Source organism: Hippocampus zosterae, chromosome 10, assembly GCF_025434085.1.
Source record: "Hippocampus zosterae strain Florida chromosome 10, ASM2543408v3, whole genome shotgun sequence".
Classification (NCBI taxonomy): domain Eukaryota; kingdom Metazoa; phylum Chordata; class Actinopteri; order Syngnathiformes; family Syngnathidae; genus Hippocampus; species Hippocampus zosterae.
The window spans coordinates 16101265-16114525 of NC_067460.1; the positions used below are offsets into that span (position 1 = coordinate 16101265).

General features: G+C 41.3%; 1 protein-coding gene across 1 annotated transcript; it reads right to left on the reverse strand.

Annotated features, from left to right (window-relative positions):
• Positions 1-7022: 7022 nt before the first annotated feature.
• Positions 7023-13184, reverse strand: c1qtnf5 (C1q and TNF related 5). Its single transcript, XM_052077959.1, has 3 exons — positions 12932-13184; positions 10090-10331; positions 7023-8678 (listed from the first exon to the last, which is right to left on the reverse strand). The coding sequence occupies exons 2-3, from the start codon at positions 10319-10321 to the stop codon at positions 8158-8160; spliced, it is 753 nt and encodes a 250-aa protein (XP_051933919.1). The 5' UTR covers positions 10322-10331; positions 12932-13184; the 3' UTR covers positions 7023-8157.
• Positions 13185-13261: the final 77 nt, after the last annotated feature.

Sequence of the window (13261 nt, forward strand, 5' to 3'; positions counted from 1 at the left end):
GTGCTCGGAACACCTCACTAGAGAGGCATCCGAATCAGATGTCCGAACCACTTCATCTGGTTCCTCTCAACGTGGAAGCCCAGCGGCTCAGCTCGGAGTCCCTCGGAGCCCAGATACCCTGAAGAGGTACGTCATTTTGGCCACTTATATCCAGGATCTTGTTTTTTTCAGTCATGACCCCCATATATGGATTTTGTATCGGTCTGTTGTGGTGAAGAAGGAGCTGAGCCAAAAGGCGAACCTCTCAATTTACCGATCGATCTACGTTTCAACCCTCAACTATGGTCACGAGCTACGAGTCGTGATCGAAAGAACGATATTTATGATACAAGCAGCCGAAATGAGTTTTCTCCGCAGGGTGTCTGGACTCTCCCTTAGAGATAAGGTGAGAAGCTCGGTCATCTGGGAGAGGCTCAGAGTCGAGCCTCTTCTCCTCCACATCGAGATGGGCCAGATGAGGTGGCTCGGGCATCTGATTAGGATGCCCACTGAACGCCTTCCTGGTGAGATGTTCAGAGCATGTCCCACCGACAGGAGGCCCAGGGGATGACCCAGGACATGCTGGAGAGACTATGTCACCCAGCTGGCCTGGGAATCCCTCGGGAAGAGCTGGAAGAAGTGGCTGGGAAGCAGGTAGTCTGGACTTCCATGTTAAGCTGCTGGCAATCCAGTGACACTGTCCAAGATGTCCACGTGATGTTGTAGAGGTGTGTCAACCATCCAGCCAGAGCCTTTCGAAACTAGGTGGGTCTCATCCACTTCAGGGAGTTTTTTTATATATGTTTTTTATATCCCGAAAACCTGATATTTGAACAAGATGGGTAGACGTTGTCTTTCCACCTACATGCCAGATCTTTGGTAGGATCTACTCATAACATTGTTATTTCACTGCTTGTCATTGAATTCGGGCCACTAATTTGGAATACATTTGTTATGATGGCCCTTGTCTTCGTGGGCAAATATAATAATGTACAAGAGTAATCTTCCCACAGTATCTAGTAACTTGAGACAACTGCTTGAGTTTTGTCCACACAGCGTTTGTACGCATCCAACAGTAGATGTATGCATGTGAACATGTGTGGGGGGTGGATTGGTTGGCTCAGATGGGACCACTTCCACAACCCTGTGACAATTCTCTGGAGTCATATCATTTACAAGTGGGCCCCTTTCCCTTTCCCAGGTTCTAAAAATGGAGACAGACATCTGTGCAGATAAAAGAATCCCCACGCTGACGTCGGCCTGCAACATTTTTGCATTTGTAATGTCATTGCGATCAACATCTTTTGAGTTGGTCACACAACCGGGACAAAGTCAAACCACATCAGAGCTCAGTGTTGAGTGGTTGCTTTTGAACAAAAACACAGTCAGTGATCCACAAACAAGAAGGGTTGCTTTTCGTGTCTGCTGGCCTGTGTGCAGCCTCCGCAGTGTTTACATCTTGCTTCTGAGTAAAGATGTTGCTACCAAAGCAGAGGAAGCTTCATGTCAAAGCGGGGGGAGGGGGTGCGGGGGGGTGCAGCTAGGACAACATACTTCCGGGATTCAATTTCTTCTTACTGACCTCAGTGGGCCCAGGTCCAGCACAGTGTGGGAAAATACCAAAATTGAAAACTTGTAGTAAATCTCCAGTCTTTGTAACATCTTTGTGGAGGTTCTGGCTCATATGACAATGGTGACGTCGGTAGCGAGGTGGGTAGTAATTGACTGGCGGACGGGTCTGTTTGAATGGATGGACAAACAGATTGGCAGGTGATCAAAGATCAATATCCCGCCAAGATGAACCGACTCGCAGGTTGATGGAGACTCGAAGAGGGAGATTGTTAGGGATGGATAGAGAGATAAACACGCAGTTTGAGGTGGATGGTCGGCTTGGCAGAAACGGATGAAAGGACAGAGAGTAAGTAGAAAGGAATGGATGGACGGAAATTAGGACAGGCAGGTCAATAAGTAGGTTTGAATGGACCAGTAGTTAGGTCGTGATGGATGGACTGAAAAGTAGAGAGCTACTTCAGGATGGGTGCAAAGATATTTACTGTAGGTAGGGTTGGGCACACTGATAAGTATGGTGGGGGTTTTTTTCGGCAAAAAATGCATTACTATCTCATTTTTTACGGCTAAAAACGCCGTACTATACATGGACGTGGTTTTTTTTTCAGGAAAAAAACACCTTACAATATACATGGTCGGGTTTTTTTCCAGCAAAAAACACATTACTATATATGGATGTTTGGGTTTTTTTCAGCAAAAAAAAAACCCTTTAATACATGCATGATCGTTTTTTCAGCTGAATACGGTTGGGGGTTTTTTCAACTAAAAACGCCTTACTATACATGGTTGTTTTTTCGGCTAAAAACGCCTTACTATCCATGGGCATTTTTTTCGACGAAAATTTCAGGGGGGGGGGGGGTTCAGCTAAAAACGCCTTACTATACATGGTCGTTTTTTTCGGGTAAAAATTACTTACTATTTACATGGTCGTTTTTTTGGGCGAAATGCAGTCGGGTTTTTTTCGACTAAAAACGCCTTACTATACATGTTCTTTTTTTTGTGCTAAAAACGCCTTACTACACATGGTCGTTTTGTTCTGCGAAATACAGTCTTTTTTTTCGACTAAAAACGGCTTACAATACATGGTCGTTTTTTTCGGGTAAAAATGCCTTACTATTTACATGGTCATTTTTTGTGCTAAAAACGTCTTACTATACATGGTCGTTTTTTTCGGCGAAATACAGTCGGGGGGTTTTTTCGGCTAAAACGCCTTACTATACATTGTTGTTTTTTTGTGCTAAAAACGCCTTACTATACATGGTCGTTTTTTTCGGCTAGAACGCCTTACTATCCATTGTCATTTTTTCGGTTAAAAACGCCTTACTATCCATTGTCATTTTTTCGGTTAAAAACGCCTTACTATACATGGTTGTTTTTTTCGGTTAAAAACGCCTTTCTATACATGGTCGTTATTTTCGGCAAAAAACGCCTTACTATACTTGGTCATTTATTTCGTCTAAAAACGCCTTACTATACATGGTCGTTTTTTTCGGCTAAAAATGCCTTACTATACATGGTCGTTATTTTCGGCAAAAAAACACCTCACTATACATGGTCGTTTTTTTTCGTCATAAAAACGCCTTACTATACATGGTCGTTTTTTTTCGGCTAAAAACGCTTTACTATACATGGTCATTTTTTTTTCGGCTAAAAACGCCTTACTATACATGGGCGGTTTTTTTCGTCTAAAAACGCCTTACTATACATGGTCGTTATTTTCGGAAAAAAACGCCTTACTATATACATGGGTGTTTTTTCAGCTGAATACGGTCGGGTGTTTTTTCAGCTAAAAACGCCTTAATATACATGGTTGTTTTTTCGGCTAAAAACGCCTTACTCTCCATGGGCATTTTTTTCGGCGAAAAATTCAGTGGGGGGGGGGGGTTCAGCTTAAAACGCCTTACTATACATGGTCGTTTTTTTCAGCTAAATAATAATAATAATAATAATAATAATCCATTTTATTTATAATACAGTCGGGTTTTTTCGACTAAAAACGCCTTACTATACATGGTCGTTTTTTTCGGCTAAAAATGCCTTACTATACATGGTCGTTATTTTCGGCAAAAAAACACCTCACTATACATGGTCGTTTTTTTTCGTCATAAAAACGCCTTACTATACATGGTCGTTTTTTTTTCGGCTAAAAACGCTTTACTATACATGGTCATTTTTTTCGGCTAAAAACGCCTTACTATACATGGTCGGTTTTTTTTCGTCTAAAAACGCCTTACTATACATGGTCGTTATTTTCGGAAAAAAACGCCTTACTATATACATGGGTGTTTTTTCAGCTGAATACGGTCGGGTGTTTTTTCAGCTAAAAACGCCTTAATATACATGGTTGTTTTTTCGGCTAAAAACGCCTTACTCTGCATGGGCATTTTTTTCGGCGAAAAATTCAGTGGGGGGGGGGGGTTCAGCTTAAAACGCCTTACTATACATGGTCGTTTTTTTCAGCTAAATACAGTCGGGTTTTTTCGACTAAAAACGACTTACTATACACGGTCTTTTTTTGTGCTAAACGCCTTACTATACATGGTCGTTTTTTTCGGCTGAATACGGGCGCTTTTTTCCACTAAAAACATGGTCGTCTTTTCTGAAAAAACGGCTCACTATACATGGTCGTTTTGTCTACTTAAAAACGCCTTCCTCTACATGATATTTTTTGGGGGCTAAAAACACCTTACTCTACATGGTGTTTTTTTGGGGCGAAATACAGTCGGGTTTTTTTCGGCTAAAAACGCCTTACTATACATGGTTGTTTTCTTCGGCTAAAAATTGCTTACTATACATGGACATTTTTTTCGTCTAAAAACGCCTTACTATACATGGTCGATTTTTTCGGCTAAAAACGCCTTACTATCCATTTTCATATTTTCGGTTAAAAACGCCTTACTATCCATGGGCATTTTTTTTTCATCTAAAAACGCCCTACTATCCATGGTCGTTTTTTTCGGCTAGAACGCCTTACTATCCATTGTCATTTTTTCGGTTAAAAACGCCTTACTATACATGGTCGTTTTTTTTCGGCTAAAAACGCCTTACTATCCATTGTCATATTTTCGGTTAAAAACGCCTTATTATACATGGTCGTTTTTTTTCCGGCTAAAAACGCCTTACTATACATGGTCGTTTATTTCGTCTAAAAACGCCTTACTATACATGGTCATTTTTTCGGTTAAAAACGCCTTACTATACATGGTCGTTTTTTTTCGGCTAAAAACGCCTTACTATCCATTGTCATATTTTCGGTTAAAAACGCCTTATTATACATGGTCGTTTTTTTTCCGGCTAAAAACGCCTTACTATACATGGTCGTTTATTTCGTCTAAAAACGCCTTACTATACATGGTCATTTTTTCGGTTAAAAACGCCTTACTATACATGGTCGTTTTTTCGGCTAAAAACGCCTTACTATCCATTGTCATTTTTTCGGTTAAAAACGCCTTATTATACATGGTCGTTTTTTTTCGGCTAAAAACGCCTTACTATACATGGTCGGTTTTTTTCGGCTAAAAATGCCTTACTATACATGGTCGTTTATTTCGTCTAAAAACGCCTTACTATACATGGTCATTTTTTCGGTTAAAAACGCCTTACTATACATGGTCATTTTTTCGGTTAAAAACGCCTTATTATACATGGTCGTTTTTTTTGGCTAGAACACCTTTACTATCCATTGTCATTTTTTCGGTTAAAAACAGCTTCCTATACATGGTCGTTTTTTCCAGCTAAAAATGCCTTACTATACATGGTCGTTTTTTTTTCTGCAAAAAAACACCTTACTATACATGGTCGTTATTTTCGGCAAAAAAACACCTCACTATACATGGTCGTTATTTTCAGCATAAATGCCTTACTGTACATGGTCGTTTTTTTCGGTTAAAAACGCCTTTCTATACATGGTCGTTATTTTCGGCAAAAAAACGCCTTACTGTACATGGTTGTTTTTTTCGGCTAAAAATGCCTTACTATACATGGTCGTTATTTTCGGCAAAAAAACACCTCACTATACATGGTCGTTTTTTTTCGTCATAAAAACGCCTTACTATACATGGTCGTTTTTTCGGTTAAAAACGGCTTACTATCCATTGTCATTTTTTCGGTTAAAAACGGCTTACTATACATGGTCATTATTTTCGGCTAGAACGCCTTACTATACATGGTCATTTTTTCAGGTTAAAATGCCTTACCATGGCATTTATTCATGCCATGTTCGTTTTTTTTCGGCTAAAAACGCCTTACATGGTTGTTTTTTTTCGGCCAAAAACGCCTTCGTATACATGGTCGTATTTTTCGGCAGTCCAGGCTGCGCCGACGTAATCACGTGTTGATCACGTGATCTCATGAAGCAGCATACGCACCAACACGTGGATTGCTCTGTGAGCCCGACGTATGTGTCGACGCATCGGTGTCGCTGGACCCATCACTAAAGTATAACATTTCTTTTGATTCAGTCATTTTAATTTCCGCCCTTCATATGGATCTGATGACTGACGATAGATCCTGCTGGATGAAGTTGTCAGAACAGTCTTTTTTTTTCTTGTTGTACTTTTTTTCTTCTTATTTTCTTACTTTACCGTTGTCACTTGCCATGCATATTTCATATTTCGTTTCATATGAATTCATTTGTTGTTGTTGTTTTTTTGTTGTCAACCACATGACTACTTCTATGGTGAGCTAATATTTTTTGTTTTATTCATTCAATTTTTTAAATTCATGAATTATTTTATTTTTTTCTTCATCTTTATTTTATTTGTATTTAAGTTTAAGACTGCCACCATCTGGGCTAAAAATGCATATTTTAGTTGATTAAAAAAAGTTTTGTCTGATAATTCATTGCGGTTTTTAATTTTATTTGTGTATTTTTTTGTTTTGTATAAATGTATGTACGTATGGAAATAAACTGCACTGAATCCTATTTAGGGGTCTTTCTACAATTTTGTGCCTTTCAGTGGTCTGCAGCACAGTTTAGCATTTTAATGGTTTTCGACATGATTGTATTCTGAAAATATTCTCATAATTTAAGCAAACCTTGCCGTGTATATCGCAATTCATCTTGTCTATTCATCTAAAACGATGTCATAGACTTTCCGAAGGTAGATGTGGTTTTAGAGTACTTTAGCAGACGCACACTATTGGAAGTTAGTACCCAGTGCCAGGCTCAGCTGAACTCCCTATTTTTTCCTTTCACCCTAAAAAAACGGGGGGAATGGGTTTTTTTTTAATATTTCGAGCTCACCTCTGCGTTGCAGGCATCTCAAATCATATTTCCACATGTCACAGGGGTCTCAGAAAGTCTCTCCATGGTGTTTGCCCTTGTCAACATTTGGTCCATTAAATCAGCAATGGTGCCTCCGAAATAAATTCCCTCAGTGGCGCAGACTCAGTGAAGACATCATTTTGTCTGACATCATCCGGCTCACAATGTTGCCACGTTTGGGGAAATCATTAGACCGCGCAGACTCCTGTGGATCCAGTGGAATGTGTTTACTTTGGTCAGGTTCGGGGAATAAAAAGCACAGAGTGGAGCGTTGGATTGGAGCGATGGAATTGCCGCATGAAAATTTGCTCTTGGGACTGTAGCTTCATCATTCACGCACTGCTATGTCTTGTTCATGCAGAGTTCATGCCAGAGAACCACTTAAATGAATGTCATGTTTAATTTGGATCCTTTTTGAAGTGTTCTGGCTGAATTAATTTGGGTGGATGCCAAAGGAACACTGTGAATTCGCCAAAATGGCATAATTTGGGAAGTTGATCCAGTTTTCGGTATCACAGGTTAAAGTTGTTCTGTCAGTTGAGCTTACAAACTCAAATCATTTTCTTCCATAACAATATGGGTGGACCTGCAAAATTTCTTAAGGCAGTTAGTATGACTATTCACATCAACAAAGCTATGCAAGGCATTGTTTTTGACAGCATAAAAGCCGTGCCAAAAGATGCAATCTCTTCAAGAACATGCAATATTGCAGCGTTTTTTTTCTATTTCAGAATCGCTAAACTTTAACCTAGAAGTAGCAATTTAACATTTGAACTTTACTCGTTTTTTTTCTTTACACATATACCGTATTTCTACTTTCGCCACCTGCGGTGTCCAGTATGAAGGGCTATTACATTTTTGTCAAAGGTTTTTTCAATATTTATTTCTTGACATTTTAAAGTGATTGCAAAAAAAACCCCCTCTTTGAATCAAACCCTTTAAAATGAGCCGTACCTTATCAAAGGATATCGTCATCGTACTGAATCGAACCAAATTGAGTATTGCACTTGAAAATCAACTGCCTTTGCATCAGTGCCTTGCACTGTTTTTTTTTTTATTGGAGAGATGCACATCCCGAGTATTTGTGCATCCGCTTTGACAGCCGTCCGGTGTCGAATTGTGCTTCAGCACATAAAACCTTTTCGCTGACGAGAGTAACGTCGATGCTAAAAAAAACACCAAAAAAAACAGGTGCAGTTGAGTATGTGCCCATTGTGACATTTTCTTTTCCTCATTACACAACAACAATGTATGCGTGTCTCGTCTGCCTCTAAAATGTCTTCTTAGGAACGCCTTGAATAGGTCATCGTGTGGTTAGTTTCCTTACGCAAGGTCTGACACGCTCATGCAAACACCGCAGAGTTTTTCCAGTCCGAGTACACCAGGAAGCCAGTGAAGGTACTGTCTGTCTTTGTGCTGGAGTAAATTCCATTGTATTCCCCCAGAGTCATCTGGATCCACACCTGGTCCCCCGGAACCAGATGGAGCAGGGTCCCGCCCGACAACGACACCGGTTTGGGCCAGTTGCCGAAAAACTGGAAATAGGAAGCTGCGGCGTGTCCATTTTTCATGAGGTCAAACTGCAAGCTGGTGCGATACACGGTGGCGTGGACGGCAAAGTAGTACACGCCGGGGACTTTGCACGTGAAGCGGCCTGTCTCCGAGTTGTAGTCGCCCTGCTGGTTGAGGAGGATCTTGTCGAAGACCACCGCGTCGCCTGCGGGGAGGGGCAAGTCGCGACCTTCGGACACTTTGGCGCTGAAGGCCGATTTGGGGGCTACGGCGCATTGGCCCGCGTCGCCCTTCTGCCCTCGCTCTCCAGGGTCACCCTTGTCTCCATTCAGGCCTTGCTCACCCGTCTGACCTGTGGGGGGGGGGGGGGGGGGGGGGTACACCGGCCTGGGATATTAATTGTGCAACTGTCAGGGAATTCTACAACGGAAGACGGAGAGACGAGCCTTGTTTCAGGACTGTTCAAGTAACTCGGACCGGCCAAGATTGACTTTCTGATCGCGAGGGACAGCAGACTCTCGTGATCGCTCTTCCAAACTGTCAGCTTCGGTGCCGCCCCCGTCTGCTATTTTTTTTTTATTGAGTTCAAGCAAAATGTTATTTTATTCTAAGTTTCAGACACAAGAGAATAACGGTACCTCCTCTTGTTTGCATGTTGCGCCTTTTAGCGTAAAGTAAAACCTTTAAACATGATATGATTGTAACTGTCAATTTATCTCACAGAAACAAAAGTATACTGTGTCGTACTTCCACTTTATACTTTTGATACAAACATTGCACTCTTGTCGAGACGTTTGCTGCCTCCATCTCGTGCAAAATATGACAAATAATTGGCAGAACAACAGCCTTTATTTTGAAAAATTGCAAGTTTACTTTTTTGGGGGGGCGGGGCCTTGGCTTGGGTGCACAAATTGCGAATAGGTGAGTTATTCTACAAATATTGGAGGGAGGAACCCTGCAAAAAGTTTAGTTTTTGACTCTGGAGTGGTGAGTCTGTGACAGTTTACTTGAAAGATCACATATACAGCATGTCATTGTTTCACTTTTTTTGTTTTAGCTACACTGAATGATTGGTTTCAAAGTGTTAAATAAAGGTGAAGACTGTCAAAACATCCCGAGACATTTCTGTATGCGACCGTTGGAAGAAAAAAATATTAGACACCCCTATTCAAATAATAATATAGCAAAATCGAATTTATATTTTTCGAGCCTTAAAGAGCATGATCTTATCCACCACTCACACCAACTTTTCGCCACCATTGACTGTAAGCTATGCTATTTGAAGATCCACAGCTACTTTCAAGCATTGGCCGACCTGTCCGCATAGACCTTATCATGCATAAACATCAAAATCCCTTGCAAGTGGGTAGCATGTAAAATTCAAAAGGTAAGCAGAGCTGCATTGACTTTTATTTGGATACACAGATTAGCATTACCATCATTCCCTTCTCGATTACACAGTGAAGTCGGCAACACGGTGGCCATGGCTTTTTGTGTTTGGTGTTGTGATGTGTATGAAGTGCTGCCTCCATGAGTGAAAATGTTTTTGTCTTTCAAGGCGCTTCTTTGCCCACCACCAAAACACACACACACACACACTGCGGGCTCTATATCTCCAAGTTAAAGGTGCTTGCGACTCCTGTAGTCATGGTAACAATATTTGGACGAACCATTGGCTCATCAGTACACATAGTAGGAAGTATATATTGAAACACAGTTTTAAATGACAGAAATTGACTCATACTGTACCACGAATTTCATACCTGGAGCACCCATGTCCCCCTTTTCCCCTTTCTCCCCCGGAGCAGAATCCCTTCCATCCCGTCCGTCTCTCCCGGGCTGACCGGGGCTACCGTGAACTCCGGGGGAGCCCGGGATGCCAGGCTGGCCCGTGCACAGACTGGGAGGGATCTTGTTGTCCTCTAATGGAGCAGAAAGACGCACTTGGAGGACAAGCAGGAAGACCGGTAAATGCAGCACCTTGAGCGTTGTCATTGCACAGCCACTGCAAACATGGAAGAATGACAGGAGATTCCAGCGCTTAGACAGAGCCGCACAACTAGCTGAAGAGCAACCTACAACTAGATCAGAGGTTCTCAAAGTGGGTGGTTCATGATTTTATGGCGTACATTTGAGTACAGCCGAGTTATGTTTAACTTTTAAGTACAACACGGTAGCATTTAAATTTTTTATTTTGTTTTCAAATATTAATTTCATGATTTCCAACCCCCTAAAATAATACAATAAATGTTACAGTCTTATTAGAGTCTTGTAATGTGACCGCTTGGTGATTCGAGACCCGACTTTGATTGCCACTGACTTGGTGTGAACACTTTATGCCCTAAAACAACATTCATTCATTCATCATCCGAGCCGCTTGATCCTCACTAGGGTCGCGGGGGGTGCTGGAGCCTATCCCAGCTGTCTTCGGGCAGCAGGCGGGGGACACCCTGAATCGGTTGCCAGCCAATCGCAGGGCACACAGAAACGAACAACCAATCTCCCTCACACTCACACCTAGGGACAATTTAGAGTGTTCAATCAGCCTGCCACGCATGTTTTTGGAATGTGGGAGGAAACCGGAGCACCCGGAGAAAACCCACGCAGGCCCGGGGAGAACATGCAAACTCCACACAGGGAGGCCGGAGCTGGAATCGAACCCAGTACCTCTGCACTGTGAAGCCGACGTGCTAACCACTGGACTACCGGGCGGCCCTAAAACAACATTCCAAGTAAAAAGATTGATGGTGTTGCACATCTACACAACTTGTGCCAGTCTTCTGTTTTCAATTGTCATTGTATTACAGTGTAAATTCCTGAAAAGGGATTGGAAAGGGATGTGAAAACTCCTGCTGGTTGGGTTAAGAAGTATGGTTAGTAAATATGCGCGATGGTGCTAGAAGGTGAGTCTGTATGTCGGCAGCATATTTATTGACCACCAAAAGTTGGTTAGGGGAGTTAGCAATGATGCTAGTAGCATCGCAACATGAGAGGTGTCCTGGCTGAACATGATAATAACCCTCTTGGAATTGCTGTTTATTATTGCGATGAAGGAATCACGTCTTTGGGGTTCTCAAGGAGTCAAATTTCAACGAGGGAATTGGCCCAAATGATCCCCAGTGGGGGACAAGCACACGGCCTGTAAAAATGCTTTACATTGCTCAAGCCTCCTGATTGAAATAGTGCATAACACTGGTTTCTTCGCACATGTTTGTAATGAAAGCCGAATACCAGACAATTGACTCAGAAACAAGTCACTTCCTAGTGTGAAAAAGTTTCTTTTAGAGCTCAACTTTTTGAATCAGTTTGCTGCGCTATTTGCAATGTTACTTTTGATGATGCTTGCTGTTTTTTGAGAGGGGGGGGGTCCCATCAAAACTCTAGATTATGAGTGTGGAAGCATGCAGTGAGCTGATGATATGGACAGGAAGAAGCACAGCCAGCGGCATTGCTGTCTTTTATGGCTTAACCATTAAAAAAAAGAAAGAAAAAAAAGAAGCTGTGAAGACAAGGAGGAATGTTGAACACTTATCACATTTGAAAGCCCTGAGAAGGAAAACTTGGAGGAGGAGGGAGCAGCTTGAAGAGATTTTGTATATTGCTAGTTGCTCACGACATACTCGGTTATAGTCGAAAGTAATTCCTGCATGTTGTGTTACAATTGAATTCAATACAATGGTTTTATTTTTCACAAACTCACGATTCATATCAGGCACAACATTCAAGTCAAGAAATGAAATTTTATTGATAGAGGTGCAGCAAAGTGCTGTCCAAAAAAATTCACGGAAAACTAGGGCTGCACGATTTTGCAAAAATAATCGACTATCGATTCGATTCGATAATCGACAAAAATAATGAAATGACAATTTTCCCTGGTCAGTTTTGCAGTTGCAATTGAATGTGTAATTGTTGTTTATTTCCAATGTCCTCTTCCCGTGTATTTTTTAACAAACACTAGCAATACATTCATCTCTATTACAATAAACAATATGTAATTGATTAAACATCATTTTGTTGGTCTTGAAGGTTCGGCTTATCGGAAAATGAAGTCAAATGAAATTAGTTTGAGTCCTTAACTTAGATTTAATACTTTACATGCAGTCTTAATCATTCGCATTGACAATTTCGCAAATGTGGCGAAATCAGAAGTCCGAAAATTATAAATCACGTGACAATAATGCTTTATCGTGAACTTTTCTTGTTTCATGACAGAATGATCTGATGCGGAGGACTGCACTTTGGCACTGAACTTAGACATGAGATAACGACATAAAATATACACATATAATAAAGACGACCGAACACCTACCATTTGAAAATTAAATTGTCAAATTGAATTTGATTATTTGTTCAGCCTTGCATGTAATAATAAAACATCTCCAAGTAACGGCATTTAAAAACAAACCCAAAGAATCCAAAACACAGGAAAGACACAAAGTCAGTCTCATGCTGTGACGAAAGACAAAACATTTTTTAAAAATGGATTCAGAAAATATGAAAATAACTTGCTGATATATATTTGTTTCCACTTGTGACTTATCTGCTGTGTGTACTCTTAGGTAAACCACTACATTTATGCCTCATTTAAAACAAAAGTCAACTTACCGTTGTCAGCCAGCTGCTGGTGGTGTCTGCGAGCTGAGAGGAAATGCTGATGAAATACAATTAGACGGTGGTTTGGGTGTTTGGTCTGTCCAATGTGGGCGGATGCCAGAGAGACAAACTGAGGGAAAGAAACTGAGAGGGAGAGAGAGAGAGAGAGAAGGAGGGAGAGGGAAGGTGAGGAACAAATTTGATGGTGGAGTGACAATCTAACGCAGAGGAAAGGAGGGATGTAAGGGGATGATTATGTAATGTATTAGGTATTGTCTGGAACAAAACTTGCAGCTGTGCTCACAAAAATGATCATGGGACCGTCTGTCACGTTGTGCGAGT